This window comes from Microtus oregoni, unplaced genomic scaffold, assembly GCF_018167655.1.
Source record: "Microtus oregoni isolate MIOR12 unplaced genomic scaffold, Mior012 000026F_ref0000081, whole genome shotgun sequence".
Lineage (NCBI taxonomy): Eukaryota > Metazoa > Chordata > Mammalia > Rodentia > Cricetidae > Microtus > Microtus oregoni.
In genome coordinates this window covers 35,600,281-35,618,508 of record NW_024543085.1, presented here as the reverse complement: position 1 = coordinate 35,618,508, position 18,228 = coordinate 35,600,281, and the positions used below count along the sequence as shown (strand labels likewise).

At 45.6% G+C, this 18,228-nt stretch overlaps 1 protein-coding gene across 2 annotated transcripts in view; it reads right to left on the bottom strand.

Moving 5' to 3' along the window:
- Positions 1-242: 242 nt before the first annotated feature.
- The window catches only part of LOC121463322 (transmembrane protein 178B), a 396,211-nt gene continuing 378,225 nt past the window's right edge, over positions 243-18,228 (bottom strand). Inside the window, exon 4 of one of the 2 annotated variants that reach the window (XM_041675453.1) lies at positions 243-416. In XM_041675453.1, the coding sequence (XP_041531387.1) occupies positions 337-416 (80 nt within the window). In that variant the 3' untranslated portion in view covers positions 243-336. Of the gene's footprint in view, positions 417-4,331; positions 14,001-18,228 lie in introns of those variants that run through there. The other variant, XM_041675452.1, reaches the window with a different exon arrangement.

Genomic DNA, 18,228 nt, shown 5'->3' with positions numbered 1-18,228 from the left:
AATTACTCTCTTATCTCTCTTGTGTTTATTAACTCTTCCCTTTTCATGGGTATTCTGATAGGTAGGTGTTGCTACACCCATTTTATAAAGACATAGGTTAAAGAGATTGCGTGACCCAGTTGGTATGGAGAGGATTCAGATTCAGATCTGTTTAAAGACTCATGCATCTGTGCATCTTTTGCATATCCATTCTCCTACTTCAGCATCCTGTGAAGGTTCAGGGGACCACCTGAGAAGAAGCAGATAGAAAGGAGACACTCAGACAAGGCATATGAAGTTATTGGCACATGAGAAGGCCAAGCTAGGTTGGTCTGTAGCAGATGAAGAAGGCCAAGGCTAGGTTGGTCTGCAGCAGATGAAGAAGGCCAAGGTTAGGCTGGTCTGTAGCAGATGAAGGAGGCCAAGGATAGGTTGGTCTGTAGAAGACAAAGAAGAAGGGATTTGAATAGTTGAGAATGAGTTTTAACATGGACAGAAAATATGTTTTTTCATTCTAACATAGCTTTAGTGTGCAGTAATTGTTGAAATAGCAGGTCTGAGTTGACTGAACACTGCACATTCCAATAAAAGATCTGGCCTTTGGCTGACTCCTGGGAAACAACCTCCAAGCCCTTAGAATGTCCTGTCTGATAACAATGCCTTCCTGTGCCTGACGTATTTTGAATCACAGGAGATCATTTATGCAATATTGTGGTAGATGGTAGAGACCTTGACTGTGGGTCACCAGTTTTACCTCTGACTTGGTGTGGTGGTTTGAACGAGAATGTTCCCCATAGACTCACACTTCAACCATGCCTCGCCTACTCCAAGAAGGCCACACCTCCTCATCCTTCCCAAACAGTTTACCAAGTGGGGACTAAGCGTGAAAATATAAGACCCTATAGGGGCCATTCTCATTCAAGTCACCACATAAATCAAGTATCTTTTCTATTTTTTACTTTCGATTAACACGCATTAATTATAAATGATGATGGAGTTCCATGCGTCCTCCCTACAGCATGTGCTGATGAATCCCAGCTTCCCCTGCCCCCTGCTGTTACATATAGTAACACTACTGGGCTTTCTGCAGACCAGTTTCCTAGAAACCTACAGTCTTGCTACAGGAAGTTCATCACTGGAGGCAGGCTTTGAGCATGTATAGCATCACCCCGCATCTGGCTCTCTCTCTCTTCTTTGTGGTTGCTACTGAAGATAGAGATCTCTCAACTTCCTGCCCCTGCTGCCATTCCTGGTGCTTGCTGCCATGCTTCCCCACCATGATGGGCTTTATTCCTCTGGAACCAGACCCAAAACAATCCTTTTCTTTTATTATTTATTTATTTATTTATTTATTTATTTATTTTTGGGATTTTCGAGACAGGGTTTCTCCGTAGCTTTTGGTTCCTGTCCTGGAACTAGCTCTTGTAGACCAGGCTGAATCCCTTTCTTTTATAAATTGACTTTGGTCATGGTATTTTATTATAGTAAAAGTAACTAATACACAGGGCTGGAGATGAAGTCACATTGATGATCAACATTCTCAGAATCACCATGGAAATGTACCTCTGGCCTTGTCTATGAAGGTGTTTCCAGAAATGCTCTGCAGAGCAGGGGACACCCACTCTGAATGTGGGAGGCACCCTGCGGTGGGCTGGAGTCCTGGACAGCATGGTAAACAAAACAGAGAAAGTGAGCTGAGCGCTGTCGTTCCTTTCTCTATTTGGCCACTGTGGCGGAAGTGGGATCAGCTCCCTCATAGCCCCGCCACTATCTTCCCTTCGCTAGTGGGCTGTGCCCTGAAACTGTGAGCCGAAATAAACCCTTCCTTCCTTCCTAAAGTCACCTTTGTCAGGGATTGTGTCAACGCAGTAAGAAAAATAAGTAAGTAATAAAGTCGGGCGAGAGTCATGGGCAGTCCATGTTTCCCCAGTGGACACTTGAAATGCGCTGGAAGCGTAGGCACGCTCCGTGGTTGCCAGCTCTCCCTGGATGCTGTCATGAAGCACTGCTGAGAGAATTAAATGCTGTTTGTGAAATCTACCAGAGGAAGCAGCTGGAACGTGCATCTGGTCTCTCCTGAACTCTGTCCTGCGTGTCTTTGTTCCTTGCTAATTCGAATCTGTATCCTTCAAGCAAGTCCCTGAACCCAAGGATGGTTGGGGAGATTGCCGCAAAATGCTTAAAAGGTTTAACCCTAGCCAGTGAAGAGCAGCTTGAGTGGGTGAGTAAGGGAAGCCTTGGCTTTTTGAGTCGGTAAGTATTCACTGAGCAATTACTTACACCACGTATTATCGCACCAGAGTATGAAGATAAGCCCACATCCCTGCTCTTTAAGAGGGTCCTTTCCTCCACCAGCACTAACTACCACAGACACAGCAGGTGCTATGAGTCTGAGAGAAGGGCTTAGTGAGGAACATTCGGAGAAGGAAGTTTTCCCAGAGTGCCTCTCCAGGGACCACCCTGAGTATTCTGTGACTTTGGTTATAGATGCTGGAGCTAGCTACCTTTCTGCAATGACTTAACAACGCTCACCCTAGGGACATGTATGCCTGAAGGCACTGGGACTGAGGTGATGGGGGCGGGGTTGGGGGGAGGTCTCTCCTACAAACCCAGTTCTCTCCTGAACCCAGTGGGCTACATAATTCATCACAGACACAGAAATCAAAGTTGTGTTTTATTGGAGAAAGAAGGAGAACAGAGTGTTATGGTCTTTGAGGCTTCCCCGGGTAGTCCACTCAGCACTGCCTGGGGTATTCCGCCTTCCATAGCTGCTGCCGCCACCCACCCCTCAGGTCCGAATGCTGCCACACTAAAGTCATGTGACCTGGGAAATGCAGGTTCCCTGTCCTCATGACCCCTGCTCAGTGGGGAAGAGGCCCTTCAATCCCGCATGCCTTCCCTCAGAGATGTTCACTTAAGATCAGTAATCTGTTCATGTTTGCCTCTTCTCTAAGCGACATCTCATCTATGATGAGTTAGGGAATGACCCTTGGGGATGTAGACTATGGTTTCTTCAGGTGTTTCTACACTCAGGATACCTTCCCCACGTCTATGACATTTCATTCTCCTCTGACCAGCATTTATTTTTGAAATTTTCTTCCATTTATTTTCATTACCCTCAAGATGCCTTCTTAAAAAAAAACCCAAGCCATTACTTTATTTTTATCAGATGAGAAGCATGCAGCTATGTAGTGAGCAAGCTGAGCCTTTCACTGTGTCCAGCATTGAACATACCTCCCCACAGAAGCCTCTAGCTATGGCTGCTCTCACAAAGGTCATGACTTGTAACACTGCCACTTGGGTACTCTGTGTGTACCTCTACAGAGACACAGTGAGGTTCCTCTCACTCAGGAATCCTTCCCTTTCCTGCAGGGTCCCACTCGAGGGGACTTCTTTCCCTCTTTGGCCACTCAGCTTCTGTTTCCGAGGAATAGTCTACTTCAAGGATTTGAGCGACAGTGTGAGCTACCTACCTAAAAGAGAAGCTGAATAGGACATACACTTTCCCTCCCTTCCTTCCATGGTGCACACACCTGGCATTGTAAATTAAAAGCTACCATCTTCACAAAGCAGTGACATGGGGACATGGGGAAATGGGGACAGGGGTAGCCATGCATCCCCAGGGCAGGAGAAGCAGGAAGACCAGCAGAGCAATCTGTGAAGCCCAGAGTCCAACAACTGCATCCCACTGGTCCAGATGACACTAGGATTGGAATCTGGCTACCCAGGCTTCTACCTGGCCATGTCTTTTCAGGAAACTCCTTTTCCACTTATACACTGGTTTCCTTCCTTGAAGCCCAGAGATACTGATGGAGAAATGAGACTCTTGCAAACCACTCACCCCCAATTACCTTTGCTTCCTCCCAGCTTTCCTTGTCACACGTGCTCTCGAGGGGCAGGTGGGCAGGGAGACAATGGGACTATAAGTTAGCGACCAAGCTAGGCAAAACTAAGAAAGTTCCCTCTTTGCTGGTATCTAGGAAATTGGTCAAGGGGCTGGGCCCTAACGAGCAATGGCAACATCTCATGGAGCCTTTGAATTTCTTGTTCTTAATGTCTGTGATGGGAGGATAAGGATCAATTTCTTCTTTTTTCTCCTTCAATCCTGCTGCCCAGTTTTGTCACTTCCCTAACCCTCAAAGCAAAGACCATAGGTCGGCACATTATTGAAATGTCTGTTGTCAGTTTCCTTCTGGATTAGAGCTTTCAGCTCGCTGTGCAGGAATCATATGGTTTGTTTCTCTACACACCCCCAGGGAACAAGACCGTTCTCCATGCAATACCGCAGTCTGTACCCTCCCCACTCCCACCATCCCCCAACAGATAGCAGACACGGCCTTCTAAAACACACAACATGGTCTTCTTTATTTAATTATTTAATCAGTTTACATTCCACAACTGACAGATTATTTGTTTTTATTTTTTCCATAAACAAGTCATTTAATTAATTACCAGACACTTTTTTTCTTCAATCGATGGAAATAACAAGATTTCTGCCAATTTGAAAAAGAAAATTGCAAGATGCAGTCAGTTTCAGTGAAGTTCCCAAACGCTCTCTGCTTCCTCAGTCCTTTCAAAGTCACAGGAACCTGGCAATTTCCCTTTTCATCCCCCCCTCCCACTTCCCTGGTTAAGTTCCTCTTAGAATATCACAAGAGTTTCGAGATCTGGTTTGGATCACCTTTCCTGTAATTAATTAATTATGAGAAGAAACAGACAGTACAATAGATCTGATAAGATGTAGCATTCTTGTTAAGATTAAACAATACATTTATTCACATCATATCAGAACAAATTAACATAATATTTAATCTTATTTTTAGCACCAATGACCACAGGAATTGCTACCTCCAAGGGGAGAGTCGTTGTTAGAATCCTGCAGTATACACCACACTGTGTCTAACCAATCAGAAAGCACTATGCAAATTAGAGTGAAGGTAAATAAATTTATATTGACTGAGCAATAATCTGGCGGACCATAAACTCGCCAGCTGTTTGAGAGTTTTGTCGGCGATAGGCCCCGTCTAATGACCACATTTAAAACGTACTCACCTAGTCAGCTCCCTTCCTCCTGCTCGGCAGCATAGGCCTCAGAAGGTTAGATTTTAAATGAATCAAGCCTTATCATACTGCTTCTTTGAAATGATTGGAGAATGCCCAGGGGCTTGCTTATATTTATTCTGTTCTATGCCCTAAGATCTCACTACCTGTCTTTTTCCCCCCACATGAAAGAGGCTTATTTAGACCTAAGGAAGATCTCTAAGCAGAAAGGAGAGGTAGGAAACGGTGGCTCCAGTTCTTGCGTAAGAACAGAACTGGTCGCTGCCACCTCCTAGGAGATACGGTCTGCCTGCTGCTCTTCTCCCATATCTCCTCTTCAGCATTCAAGATTTAAAAAGAAATTGGAGGATGGATCAAAGAGCTGCGAACATCAGTGAGATGTTCTTAGCAGGAGACTCCACCAGAAGTTAAGAGGTGGGGGAGATGTGTATTCTTAACAATGGGGAGGCCTGTCTATCCCTTATCACGAGATAAAAAGACATCTGGATAGATAGGGTGGGTGGTGGCTGACGCCCCTACCGCCAAAGGGCATGACCTGCGGTCCCCCAGGATTTCGACAGGTCACCAGGGCCATGTCCAGGGATAGCACTAACACCCCTTGAGGCAGATACAACATGTGGTAGGTTCACAGTAGTTCCCTGCCCCAGCTAAGCAGGTGAAGTAGAACTCCCAAAGGCGAGACAGCATCGTGGAGATGGCTCGGCTTCCTACTCAGCAAATCCAGCCCTCGCCTTTGACCCCCACAGAGAAATGCTCACCAATGAGCGATTTGCCAGCCAGGGCATTCTGCTCAGTCTCTGAAAAGCCTGTGTTTTCCTAGCCAGGTACCAGAAGCCTGATGCTACTTTTGAGCCCTAAAAATGTGGCTGAGTCAGTTGGAGATGTTTTCTCGGGGTAAGATTTACCTCGGTTTAGATTTTATGTGAACTAGCCAGCACATAAAGCATGCCAGTAACTTTGATATTGGGTTCAGGTCCAAGGGCTAAAAGTATGGAAATTAATTTCATCTGTTCTGTCGGTGCATTAAAATGCAGCTAGCAGGATATTTCAAATTGCATACATATCTTGTATCAAATTCTATTGGGCGGCAGAGGTCTAAATCACCTTCCTTGTACAAGTCTCAAAGGAGGTCACCAAGGTCCATCAGGGATGAGGAAGTTGTGGACTGGAGGAGCCTATACTCTTGAATGGAGGGGGTGCTGGCACAGGCCACATTTGTGTATCTCTTTGAGAAAACTATTCTTGTCTGGCAGTCACTTATACTCCGGGATTGATTACTGGTGCCCTGTGCTATCCTAATCCCTCTACTCCAGAATTCCTGCCTTGGGGCTATTTCTCTGCCATTCTGCTGAGGGGATTTTGGAAGCACAGAAATTTCTCCATTCCAAAGTTTTCTTTAAGTTCTAAGTTTGCCTAACCACGTGTTCTACCCACAGCCTCCACCCCAGTGCCAGAACCGCCTTTTTTCTCTCTTCCCATTTCGTCGTGCCCCCTGACCAGGCTCCACTTCTCTACAGAGTAAACCACGTTTGTGGAGCAAGCCACAGTTGGTAAAGCAACACGCATGCCTCATCTCCTTTGATGGTCTTTCTCCTACCACAGTCCTATGAGGCAAGGCTCTATCAACAGAGAGGGCACGATGAGACAATCGGAGTGGGTGGGAAAAGGCATCTGAGACCGAAAAGGTGGAGCAAAGGCTTTGGACTCTGTACACAAACGGGCTGCTGGCTTGCGGTTACTTTCTGAGGATTATCAGCTTGGGCCAAGAGCAGCGGGGAGAAAGCATCTCCTGATCCTGATTTCTCTCAATGCAACAGCCAGCATGGGCACAAATAGCAGCAGAATGGACAGGGGAGACCTGGTGTCCCATGAGTCCCCAAAGTCACCCTGCTCCCTATGAGGCTGTGAGGACATGGCGAGGTCACAAGATTCACCCAAGGCTCGAGGTGAACAAACTTTCTAATGTCACTCACTCCAGGTCAGGTCTTTGGGTTGACACTGGCCACGACCTTTGCTCTTCTTACTTTGAGGATATGCTTTGACTTGGGAGAAAATGACTTAACATTAAAGGCAAATGCCTTCAGAACAGAGAGTGCTTAGCAAGCAGGAGCAACTATCAGGAGAACAACCAGGAAACTCTCTCATAATGGGCCTCCCTCCCTTCAGGTGTCTCCAGGGCCAGGATCCTAGGGCAGTCCCCAGAAAACTGAGGGCTCTGTTTCAGCCTTTGAGGAGTTGCAATCTCCCTCCCCTTTATTTTCAGCTTTCACTTTTGTTTGTACATTTTTACAGATAGTCTTGGATCGAAACAGTCACACCATGGGCAGTGGGGTGGGGCAGGGGAGGGGCACAATGGCCTGAAGGCATGATCACACTCACGACACAGACACACCAGCACATACAAATGACAATGGGCCTAGGGGCCATCCCGAGAGGAAAGGAAAAGCTTGGGGCCTAGGGAAGAAAAATACGGGACATGGTCCCCCCACCCAGGGAGTCACACAGGCCTTAGGCATGAAGAGTAGTAGGCTGGCTTGCAGGTCAGGGAGGTGCCAGGCTGAGCTGTAGCTAGGTAACTCCTAAGTTGGGGTCCAGTTTTCTGTTTCTTGGCCCTGAACAAGCTACCTTGTACCCTTATGATTGGCTGGGCTCTAGTCATAGGGAGAGCAAGGACGTGTTATTCTCTGTTAGAAAGTTTCAGGGCAGGCAGGGAAGAAGAAAAGCATGGAGATTCTTTCGGGGGAATCTGTTCTTTTCCCTTTTAGAATCTAAGATCCAAGTGAGTTCATACTGGGAAATGTCCTAACTGGATATACCACGCAGAGGCCCTCCAACCAAAGCTCAGAGGCTATTGACGAAGCCACTAGCTTTGCAGCCTGACAAGAGGAAGTGGGCTCTCGCTCTGCCATGCTTATCCTCACTCTACACATGAGAGAACTTTAATAGCTTTAGGATCTGACTTTCCCCTAACATGAGCATGTACAGCCAGGAGTGAACCCAGAACTATTAAAACAAGCAGCACTATAAACTCCATGCCTGCTTTAGAGGTGAAATGTCAGAGCCCTCTGTGCTCTTAGCCTCTGCGTGGTCTCCTCGTTCTCCATCCCTTCTGGTAATAAGACTAAGCTACAGGGATGAGAGTGCACTTTGCAAAACTGGCCTTGGAGAAAAGGGCATGAGTCTGGCCATGGGTAACAAATACAAAGAAGGCGATTCCTCTGGAGGCCTTGAAGGAAGGCGTGAACCCCATGTACTTCAGCTGGGTAGCTACGCTCTAGCTCAGCAACCAAGATGCCCCCCCCCCCTCCATATCCCTCTTGGTAGCGCCTTGATGGATCCATTCCACCTTAGTGGCTGCGCTGCTGATAATGGGTAATTTGAACAGTGCGTAATTCATAGACACTTCATGTTTGCAAATCGCTCAGCAATTTCTTTGTCACCCTTAATGTACCATGAGGTAAAACGTTATCACCATCCTCATTTTGTAGACGAGGAAGTTCAAGTATAGAGAAGACACAGTGCCCAGAGTCACAAATCATTTTAGGACAGAGCAGAATGAAAGGTACAGCCACCGCTGCATTATACAAGTGTAGCTTAGTTAGTGAATGTGTACTCATGATTAGATTGAGATGGCACCTGAAACAAAAGGATAAGTAGGTGATAGAGAGATATAGATAGATAGATAGATAGATAGATAGATAGAGATAGATAGATGATAGATAGATAGATAGATAGATAGATAGATAATAGATAGATGATAGATAGATAGATAGATAGATAGATAGATAGATAGATAGATAGATAGATGATAGATAGATAGATAAGATAGATAGTCCTAAATAGAAATCTTTCCCTCTGGCCTGAGCTTTCGAAGGCCTCCTTGCTGTCCTTGGGACTTGTGTTGTTGCCAAGAACACAGAATCACTGATGCCAATCACAGTTCTGTGGCCATGCCATGTCCTCCCAGCCCCATTTATTCCCTCAGTGACAACCACTCACTGAAGAGGTTCTGAGGTTCTGGCCATTATGGCTGGGCCTCAGAGTGATGGGCAGCTTATGATCGGTCTCTCAGTCTTTTGTATGCTATTTTTTTTCTAGTTTTCTACAGTGAGCATGTATTCCTCGGAGGGGGGGTACTCAATAACTTGTAAAAATCTGGTCTAAGGACTAGGAACAATGTCAAAGAAATGTTTGGGGGCATAGACACATCAATGAAAAGATGGTAAACATAACCCCCAAAGTCAACAGTCTGAGAGACGTCAGGATCTTTTGTATGCATCTGCTCTGCTGAACTTGCTTTAAAAAATCCGTCCCTTTCCTCTGTCTGTGTGAGCTGGAAGACAGCACCAAGGCTGGTCCAGCTGAGCTCTGCTTCACCATTCCTGTCTGTGTGCTCAGTTCTTCTGACTCATCACGTTTCCCTGGAGAGGGATGGATGTGCTCACTGAGGCAAATCAGCCTAGGAGCAGCAGACACATTTTCAGAAAAGAAGATTGCCTTGAACTAGGAGAAGCAACCGCTAGTCCACATAAAGACAGAGGGTGTCTGGGTCGATCCCCACTTCTTCCACTACGTGACTGAAATCAGTGGATGGATGTTCCCAGCCTAAGACAGTTGAAGCCGAATGCTCTGAGCAATGAATTTGACTCCATTATTCCAAATTTTACTAGGCGGGCAGCTTTTGAGACCTCAATGGCACATCTTCCTGAAGTCAGGAGAACACATGCGGCATTTTCCTGTTAGGTCTCTTATCATATATATGGATGACCAAGGAAATGCAAAGTATTAGGGTACCCTCTCTTATGAAGGAAAAGTGACACATTTGGATAGAACCCTCACCTGAGGGACAATAAACCAGCATAGTGTCAGGGCCCAGGGAATCATTCAGGAACCTGAGGCTAAAGAGGGCTGATCTTCATCTGGAAGAGCTGTCTAGTTATGCTTTCGTGATCCCTAGAAGTGAGAAAGTGAAACAGACATTTTCTTCCTTATATTTTGATGTCAGTGATCCACACACATCCTTGTGAGACCTCAGGCCATGACAAACAAGGAGAAGGGGCTTGAAGTCCCTCTCCTCCCTAAGAAGGCAACTGTCACAAACTGATCATAAGGAAAGCCATAGGGAGAAGAAAATAGAAATGAACCATAACTCCGCAGCGAGGAATTACACTTTCTCCCAGCCAGGCCCCAACTTCCCCAAATCTCTGACTTAGGAGAGAGCGAGGAAATGAACAATGAATGTGGAAATTGCGCTCAGGCTGTTGGTTAGCACAGGGCCCACAGCACGTGCAATCACGGTCCTTGTACACACACAGCAGAAAGAATTTGACCTGGGTAGGAGCTGCAGGTCTCGCAGAGGCCACTGGCTCTCAGTCACCTCAGAAGGCTGGGGTCTATGATTTAGAGTTAGTGGAGTCCGAACTAGAGTGTGCCCCACACCAAGACTGCTCTGATTTTTCTTCTACTCACTCCCTAGCCACCTCACAGCCAGAAAATTACAGAATCTGTGTCAGAGTGGCTTATTCTAACCAGGGGTCAATAACCTGTGATGGAAGGCTCAGGCCACCTAGACAGAGATTGCTATCTCCCATCATTGTGGGGACTTCTGTCCTGATTGGGTGCCATGGCTTGTCTTTGTTGCTAAGTACTACAGACCCCAGCATGTGTGTATCTGTGTCTGTCTGGTAGGAATAATGACAAAGTGACCCTAAGGTCCTGTTCTGCCGATTGGGGTGGAATTAACTGAGCCAGAGACACTATCTCCTCACTGGGATCTGTCTATTATGTGCATGCTTCAAAGAAGCCAGTAAGTTTTATTAAGTTTGCCACAGAGTTGGGCAATTGGGTAGAGCAGATGATCTGTTTATGATGAATATGAATTATTTTTTTAAAGAAAACCAAGGCATAAAGGTATAAATGAGAGGTCTGTGAACTTGTTTGTTCAAACAAGTTTACTTAAGAGAAGTTTAAATAGTCAACAGCAAATTGTCCCATTTGGCTTAGCTTCCTCTGTCTTTTTGCAACTGCAAAAGAGCTGGAATTAATATTCCATTCCTAACAAGTTCTGTGCCTCAGTGGATGTTCAAGGACACCTGCTTGTCCCTGCCCAGGTCAAGATACTCTGGAGGAAGACAAAAGCCCTCTCAATCTGAGATACTTCCATTTTCCAGCCCCAAGAATGTCCTTCACCTTAAGAGAAAAATTTATCTTTTCAAAGGAAAAGAAAAAAACAAAATTCTCTGTTAAAAAAAAAACTGATTTTTTTTTTCTGAAGATTATTTCCCCTATCATGGAATACACTGTTTATCTTAAGAACAACTCTTAGAATCTCAGTTGGAAGCCAGCAGCATTCCCTAACACCCAGCTTGCCCCTGCTCTCCCGGCACCCCTACACTTGGGGTAGTCACATGTAAGACCTTCTGTAGGATCTGACCAGGGCCCTGATGAGGGAGTCTTGAGAAATGCATCCATACCTCTATATAGGTACACACACACACACACACACACTGCATCAGAAAGATGCACACAAAAAGTTACCCACATGAAGCCCATCAGACATCATTCCCTGATAGGATTACACACACACACACACACACACACACACACACACACACACACACACTGGGAGGGAGGGAGAGAGAGAGGGATAGAGGGAGAGAGAGAAGGGAAGAGGGAACAAGGGGGGAGAGGGAGAGAAAGGGCAGATGAGATGAATAACCTGGCAGGTTGGGGAAGGGGAGGGAACTGTTGGTAGGTGAGAGGGGAGGCATCTGGTAGGAAAAGAGGTCAGGAACAGGGAGCTGCAGTGGAGCACTTGAGGGAGGAAGGCTGCTGAGTGGTTGGCAATGTTCCCAAAGCAGACCCATTCTGCAGCAGCTGAGCTCCCCATCTGCATGGCTGACCACAGCTGCACCAGCTCAGGATTCTCTCCTTGCCTCCCCAGGGACGCTTGGCACCAGCAGGGTCCCCAAGGTAACCATGAGTTACTCCTGCCATGTGGCATTCACAGCTCCGGCTAACTTCACTTCACTTGCTAGCACTCAGTGCCAATTTGCTCAAGTGAGCTGGATGGTCTTGCTCCACCTCAGTTTCAGTGCTAGCCCCTAAAATAGATCACTATTTGGGGATTCGTGGCCTTAAAGATCAAGAGGAAAGGGACAAGAATGGAAAGAGTCGAGAATTCTCCATTAATTTACATAATATCATACAAACTTGAGCCCATGGGACATGGAGGTGCTCTCTCTGCATGTGGCCCATTTCCTGTCATCTGTACAGGGCTCACCCCTAGAAAAGGAGCAGATGTCCAGTGACAAAGGACAGCCCCCACGGCGGGGACCGAAGGTCTTGTTTGGTATATTTACTTGTACATCAGCAGCCAGAGGCAATATTCCTTCTCTTTCCCGATCTGTATGTTCCCCCTCTTCTCTTAGGACTTTTGTGCCCAGCTGTGTCTTGAGCTTCTGAAATTAGTGGACTATATCTTGCAGAGTTCCAGAACCGTACTGTGAAGTGCCACGGGGTTCTCTGGCCCAGTGGTTTTGTTCTTGGTTTTGCCCTCTGGGAATTTCAGTTGTACCAGAAATCATAGAAAAAGTGCAACACAAACAATAAAACCCCCACACTCAGGAAATATCCAGCATACATGCATGCACATACACATGTGTATGGGCACATACACACATACACGCACGCACACACATGCACACTTTTGTCTCTCTCCAGGGATCTGCAGCTGCTGCACTGGCCCCCATGAAGGCCTGCCTTTCAAGATAATTCCCGGATCTTGGAGCCTCCATAATGGGTCAAAAATAATAATAGTGAGAGAAAGAGAGACAACAGAATAAGATGATATTTCCATTCAAGGAGTGGAAAAGAAAAAGGTAACCACCCAACACCTATGCACACGTGCACACACACACGCGCGCACACACACACACACACACACATCACAGCATTGCTCAAAGGCTCCATCTGCCCAGAGAACGCAGGCAGGGGAGGACAGGGTGGCCTCTTGTTTAACTGGGTGTAAGGCAGCTGGAAGGTAAGACTGGGTTTTCTGAGCATCCACTGGAATGTCCTTTCGTTGATGCTGATCTTGCCTCTCAGCATGTTCTCTCCCCTTCCCACCTCTAAGACATTGTCCAAAGGTTTGGCCACAAAGAGAAAACTTCCTTCTCAGTCTGTTTTCTCTTCCACTCTTGGTGTGTCGCTGGCGGGCTGGGAAGGAGCTCAGAACAGAAAGGGCAGAGAAGTGGTTCTGAAAATGGCCTCCAAGATGTGGTTACATTCTATGAACTCAAGGGACTGAGTTTTCCCATGATATGATGGCTGGGGTGGTGGTGGCCTTTCCGGCTGGCCCAGAGAGTAGCGCTTCCTTCTCTGTATCTGTGTTGCTCCAGACCACTGCCTCTGTCCCTTCCAGTTCACCGCCACATCCTTATGAGTGACAGGGATCAAGATGCTAGTGCAGGTGGCGGCTTTCACTGTCTTGAAGAAAACATGAAGCCAAAGTCAAGAACTGATGAGAGAGAGCCACGGGATGGGAACCCTTTCCCATCTTGGAGATTAGGCAACACAAAGTCTGATGAGATGCAGGTGCCTGAGCCAACTCAACTCTACCTTGGCACTGGCATCATCTTGATTGAGTTTCATTTTATATATGTATATTATATATATATTTATATATATATATATGTATGGGTTTGTTTTTTAGCACACTGTCCCATTCTCTGGTCTGGATTTAGGGCAGTTGGTCCTCGGGACAGGTTGGACAGAGGGGGCCAAGGTACAGAAGAATCCCGAGATTAGTGTGAGGCCCAGGCCCCCCCACGCACAGAACATGGACCATCCATAGCCGTGGCTGATGTCATCCGGGAGTCCATATAGGTAGCGTGGGTAACGTGACAGCTCAAAGTTGATCCCAGCCACACAGGTGCACAGTGAAATGATGCAGAAGGTTCCTGGAGAAGAAGGGAGGAAACATGGGGCAGGGAAATGGAGAAGGAAAAGGAAGAAGGGAGGAAGAGAGAAGAGATGTTAGGATTGTCACCTTTGCGCTTCCTTAAGTGGGAGAGATGAGAAGATTCAGGGAAGAGTGGGCTGCCACCAAGGTCACCATCGAGAGAAGTTTAGGGGAGGGAGGCGCTATTGCTTTTGGATCCTTATCTTGGACAAAGTCAGGAAGTTGCTTCTTTGATAAAATACCCCAAATGAGTATCTCATTAGAGATTTATATAGGGTGGATGATTGCAGAATATTTACTTCTCTTTAATTAAGTATTTAAAATATGCTTCTTTCATCAAAAGTACAAATCATCCCATTTGGTGTAGCAATAAAAACATCTATTTTCATTCATATATACATAGCATCTTGTACAAATTTCAATATTCTTTCTTTAATCTAGTCACCAAAAACTCTGGCCATCCAGAGTTTTTTTTTTTTTAAACCTTCTCAGGTGCCTGGCACTTGAAAAATCTTTTCCACTTTCTAAGGCAACATTTCTGGAAAACGCCCCATGGAAAGCGAGCCCTTTAAGATATTCCTTTCCACTATGGATGGTGGTGAAGTCAAAACACGGGAACTCATACATATGCCTTCTCAGCTGCCACATCCACACGGGCACCGCTTATCTTATCCAACATGCTTCAATGAGAAATTTACTAATCCTATTTGATATTAGGATTCTCTCACCATATACATGCAAACACATATACAACATGTCATACATATTCCCCACATCAAATCAACCTCCAACTAGAAGATCACATTAGAAGAGGTGAAATGGGATAAAATGTTTCATAATCACAAACTCTGTTAAGCAATACCAATATTTGGTATTGCTAGAGTGAATTCAGTATTTGTGTTCACACATGCCTTATGTGACCCAAAGAAGCAGGTCTCTCTGGGTCAATGAGAAGAAGCAGGTGAGATAAACTTTCTCATAGGGAAGGAAAGGAGAGGCAGTATGCTATGTTTTCTATCCATTATGAGAAATTTTCTTGCTAACTGCTAGGTTTCTTTACAATCACTTTCTCTATTTTCTAGAAGGTTCCTGAAGAACAAGGGAAGAAATGCAGGGTAGGGCAATGAAGTTCCTAAGTTTGTGACCATTTATATGGCCACAGTAGTTGCAGCCATACTTAACAGTTAAGAAGTGTGTGACTAATTAAAGTGGAGTGCTCCATCACAAATGGGACATTTATACGGAAAGATTCTTAGAGCCAGAATTCAGGGAGGACTGAAGCACAACAGTGTTTTCTGGACATGCCAGGACTCAGGAGCTCACAGCCGCTGGGGTCCACCTGCACAAGACCAAGCCAAGCAACGTTCCAGCAAGAGAGGGAGAGGCTCACACTGCCCCTCCAAATGAGAAGCTATTGACGGCTTCTGGGGAGGAGAGAGAGTCTGTCCAGTAGGTCAACCACGCTCCAGCCGATAGTTTGCATCCATGAGTATGTGGCCGTGTAAACGGGACAATTTGAGTGAGTGAGAGAGCAAGAGAGAAGAGCGAGCATGAGCAAACAGGTATAGACTTGTGAGTGGGTGAGGAGGTGAGGGGGTGGTTCTGGGAGGAGCTAAGAGGAGAAGTGGGGGTGAGTAGAATGAAAATACACTGTATGAAATTGTCAGAGAATTACTAAAAATAATTGTGTTTTTAAAAGTGTTACGTGCCGGAAGTTAAATCACATGGTTGGCCTTGAATTCTTAACACAGTTCTGTTATATAGATTGCATCTTTATCTTTATCTCACTGACAAGGGAACGTCACACAGCAGGTAGACGGGAAGCCGGTGCCATCTCAGGGCAGCTAGATTTTAGCTTATAGTCTTATCCATCGCTCTTTTACTTTCTATTTTGGGAGGGGGTGGTTACTGGATATTAGCTTAGGGTTTCATGCATATGAAAGTACTCTATCGTTGAGCTATATCCAAGCTCTTTATATATATATATATATATATATATATATATATATATATATATATTAGACTTGCTAAGTTTCCAAGGCTGGATCTGAACTCATTCTGAGGCTCAGTCAGGTCTCAATTCTGGGATCTTCCTGCCTCAGCCAAGTAGCTAGGATGACATGTGTGTGACACTGTTTTCAGCTCTCTTGTGCTATTGAAGACTGGCACCAGGCAGCTGGCTCCTTCCTGTCCATCACCAATTGTCCACCCAAGTTCGGCTGCATTCCATGTTCTACCATATGGCTGCATGAGACTGACAGGACAGATGGTGAGCATCAGGAGAAAGGGTCAGCACAGAAGGGGAAGCGAGTGTAGCCAGGCGAAGTCCAGATCACAGAAGACCAAACATGAACAGGCAGTAAAGAGAAAATGTCTTCAATGTTATTCATAATCCAAGAATTAAACATTCAAAGCATAGGGGTTAGAGAGATGGCTAAGCAGTTAAAAGCACTCGCTGCTCATCCACAGGACCCAAGTTTGATTCCCAGCACCTGTTCGTCAACTCACAGCTACCTGTTCTACCTGTTTCAGGGGTCCTAGCTCTGCTCTCCAGTTTCCTAGGGTACAGCACTCATGCACATATACCCCACACGCAAATAAATAATAAAAAATAAATGTCAAAATCTTTTAAAAAAATTAAAGAAAAAAGAAAGCTCAAAGCACAGTGACAAAACATTTTTAAGTTAGTTTTGTTTTAGATTTTTTGATTCTCTCTCTTCTCTCTCTTTCCCTTTTTCCCTCCCTTCTCCCTCCCTCCCTCTCCCGCATCTCTCTATCTCCCATCCTGTGTGCACGTGTCTGTCCATCTGTCTCTGTTTCTGTCTCTGTCTCTCTCTCTCTCTCTCCCATCCTGTGTGTGCATGTGTGGGTCTGCCTGTTTCTGGGTCTGTCTGTCTGTCTCTCCAATTCCATGTGTGTGCGTATGTGTGTGAACATGTGTTTGCACATATATGTATATGTGCATGTGGAGACCAGAGGTCAACCTTGGATGTCAGGCCTTAGTCCCATTTGCTTTTCTTTCACATGTGATCTTTCACTGGTCTGGTGTGTGCTATGTATGCAAGGTTCTCTCTCTCTCTCTCTCTCTCCCTCTCTCAGAGAGGTATCTGCCTGTGTCTACCTCCCCAGTGCTGACATTACACGTAAGCTCCATGCCTAGCTTTTCCACCTGGGTTCTGGGGTGGAATGCATGTCCTCATGCTTATGTAGTAAGCATTTTAGCATTTTACTGACCAACTATGTGGTTTTGGTTTTTTGTTTGCTTTTGTGTTGGTTTTGTTGGTTGGTTTTTATCCTCTCCAAAACTAACAAAGGCACTGGAAGACAGACGATCCAGTAGCTCTATGGGAAATGTAGGCTACTGTTGCTGTACAGAGAATGATTGTTAAGACAGTCACGGTCATCCTTTTGATACAGTGATTTCTCACCTGAAAATGAAGACCTAGGTCTGAAGTTGTTTATGTGGCAAGGAGTGGCTGGGAAAGAGGGACCCACATGAGCTCAAATACTGTGTGAGTGCAGCCTCCGAGTGGAGAAGCTTGCCCTTTCTTAGAGGCACCCTATTGACTGCCACCTGTGTTTTCCAAGACCCTGAGAAGTACAAAGGACTATTGATTACAAGGAGGCAGCTAGGAGAAAGCCATGATCATCACAGAAGGTATGGGGCATTCTGGGGAGGTGGGAGCAAAGCTAAGAAACCCAGTGAACGGATAAGTCAATGACTGCTTCCCGAACGATCTGATCTTCTGCTTTTATGGGTCTTATTTTTATGAGTGTGTGTTTCATTGTGAACTTGTTTTTTTTTTTTTTTTTTTAGTCCCGTTTGTTTTCTATAAAGAAAGAGTTGGAGTTGGGTGGGTGGGCAGCTGGGGAGAATCTCGAAGGATTTAGGGGGAAACTGTGATAAGAACATATTGTATAAAAAGATTTTCTTCAATAAATGAGAAGAAACGATTGTGTGCCGAGACAATGGAAAGTAAGGCATCAGGACGACTTGAGCACAAATGCCATATGACTAAAATGCACGAGTATGTGCCACACTGTGAATACATGTGCTAGTGTGTTTATGTGCTTATGAATGCTCACATCAACACTTGAGTGCAAAGTGTGTATGCACGTGTTCGCAGTTCGCATGTCTATTTGTATGCCAGGCTCTCAGCTTGCGCATTCATGTCTATGGCAACAGCAACAGTACATATAAGTTTCGCTCATGGGAAAAGCAGCCC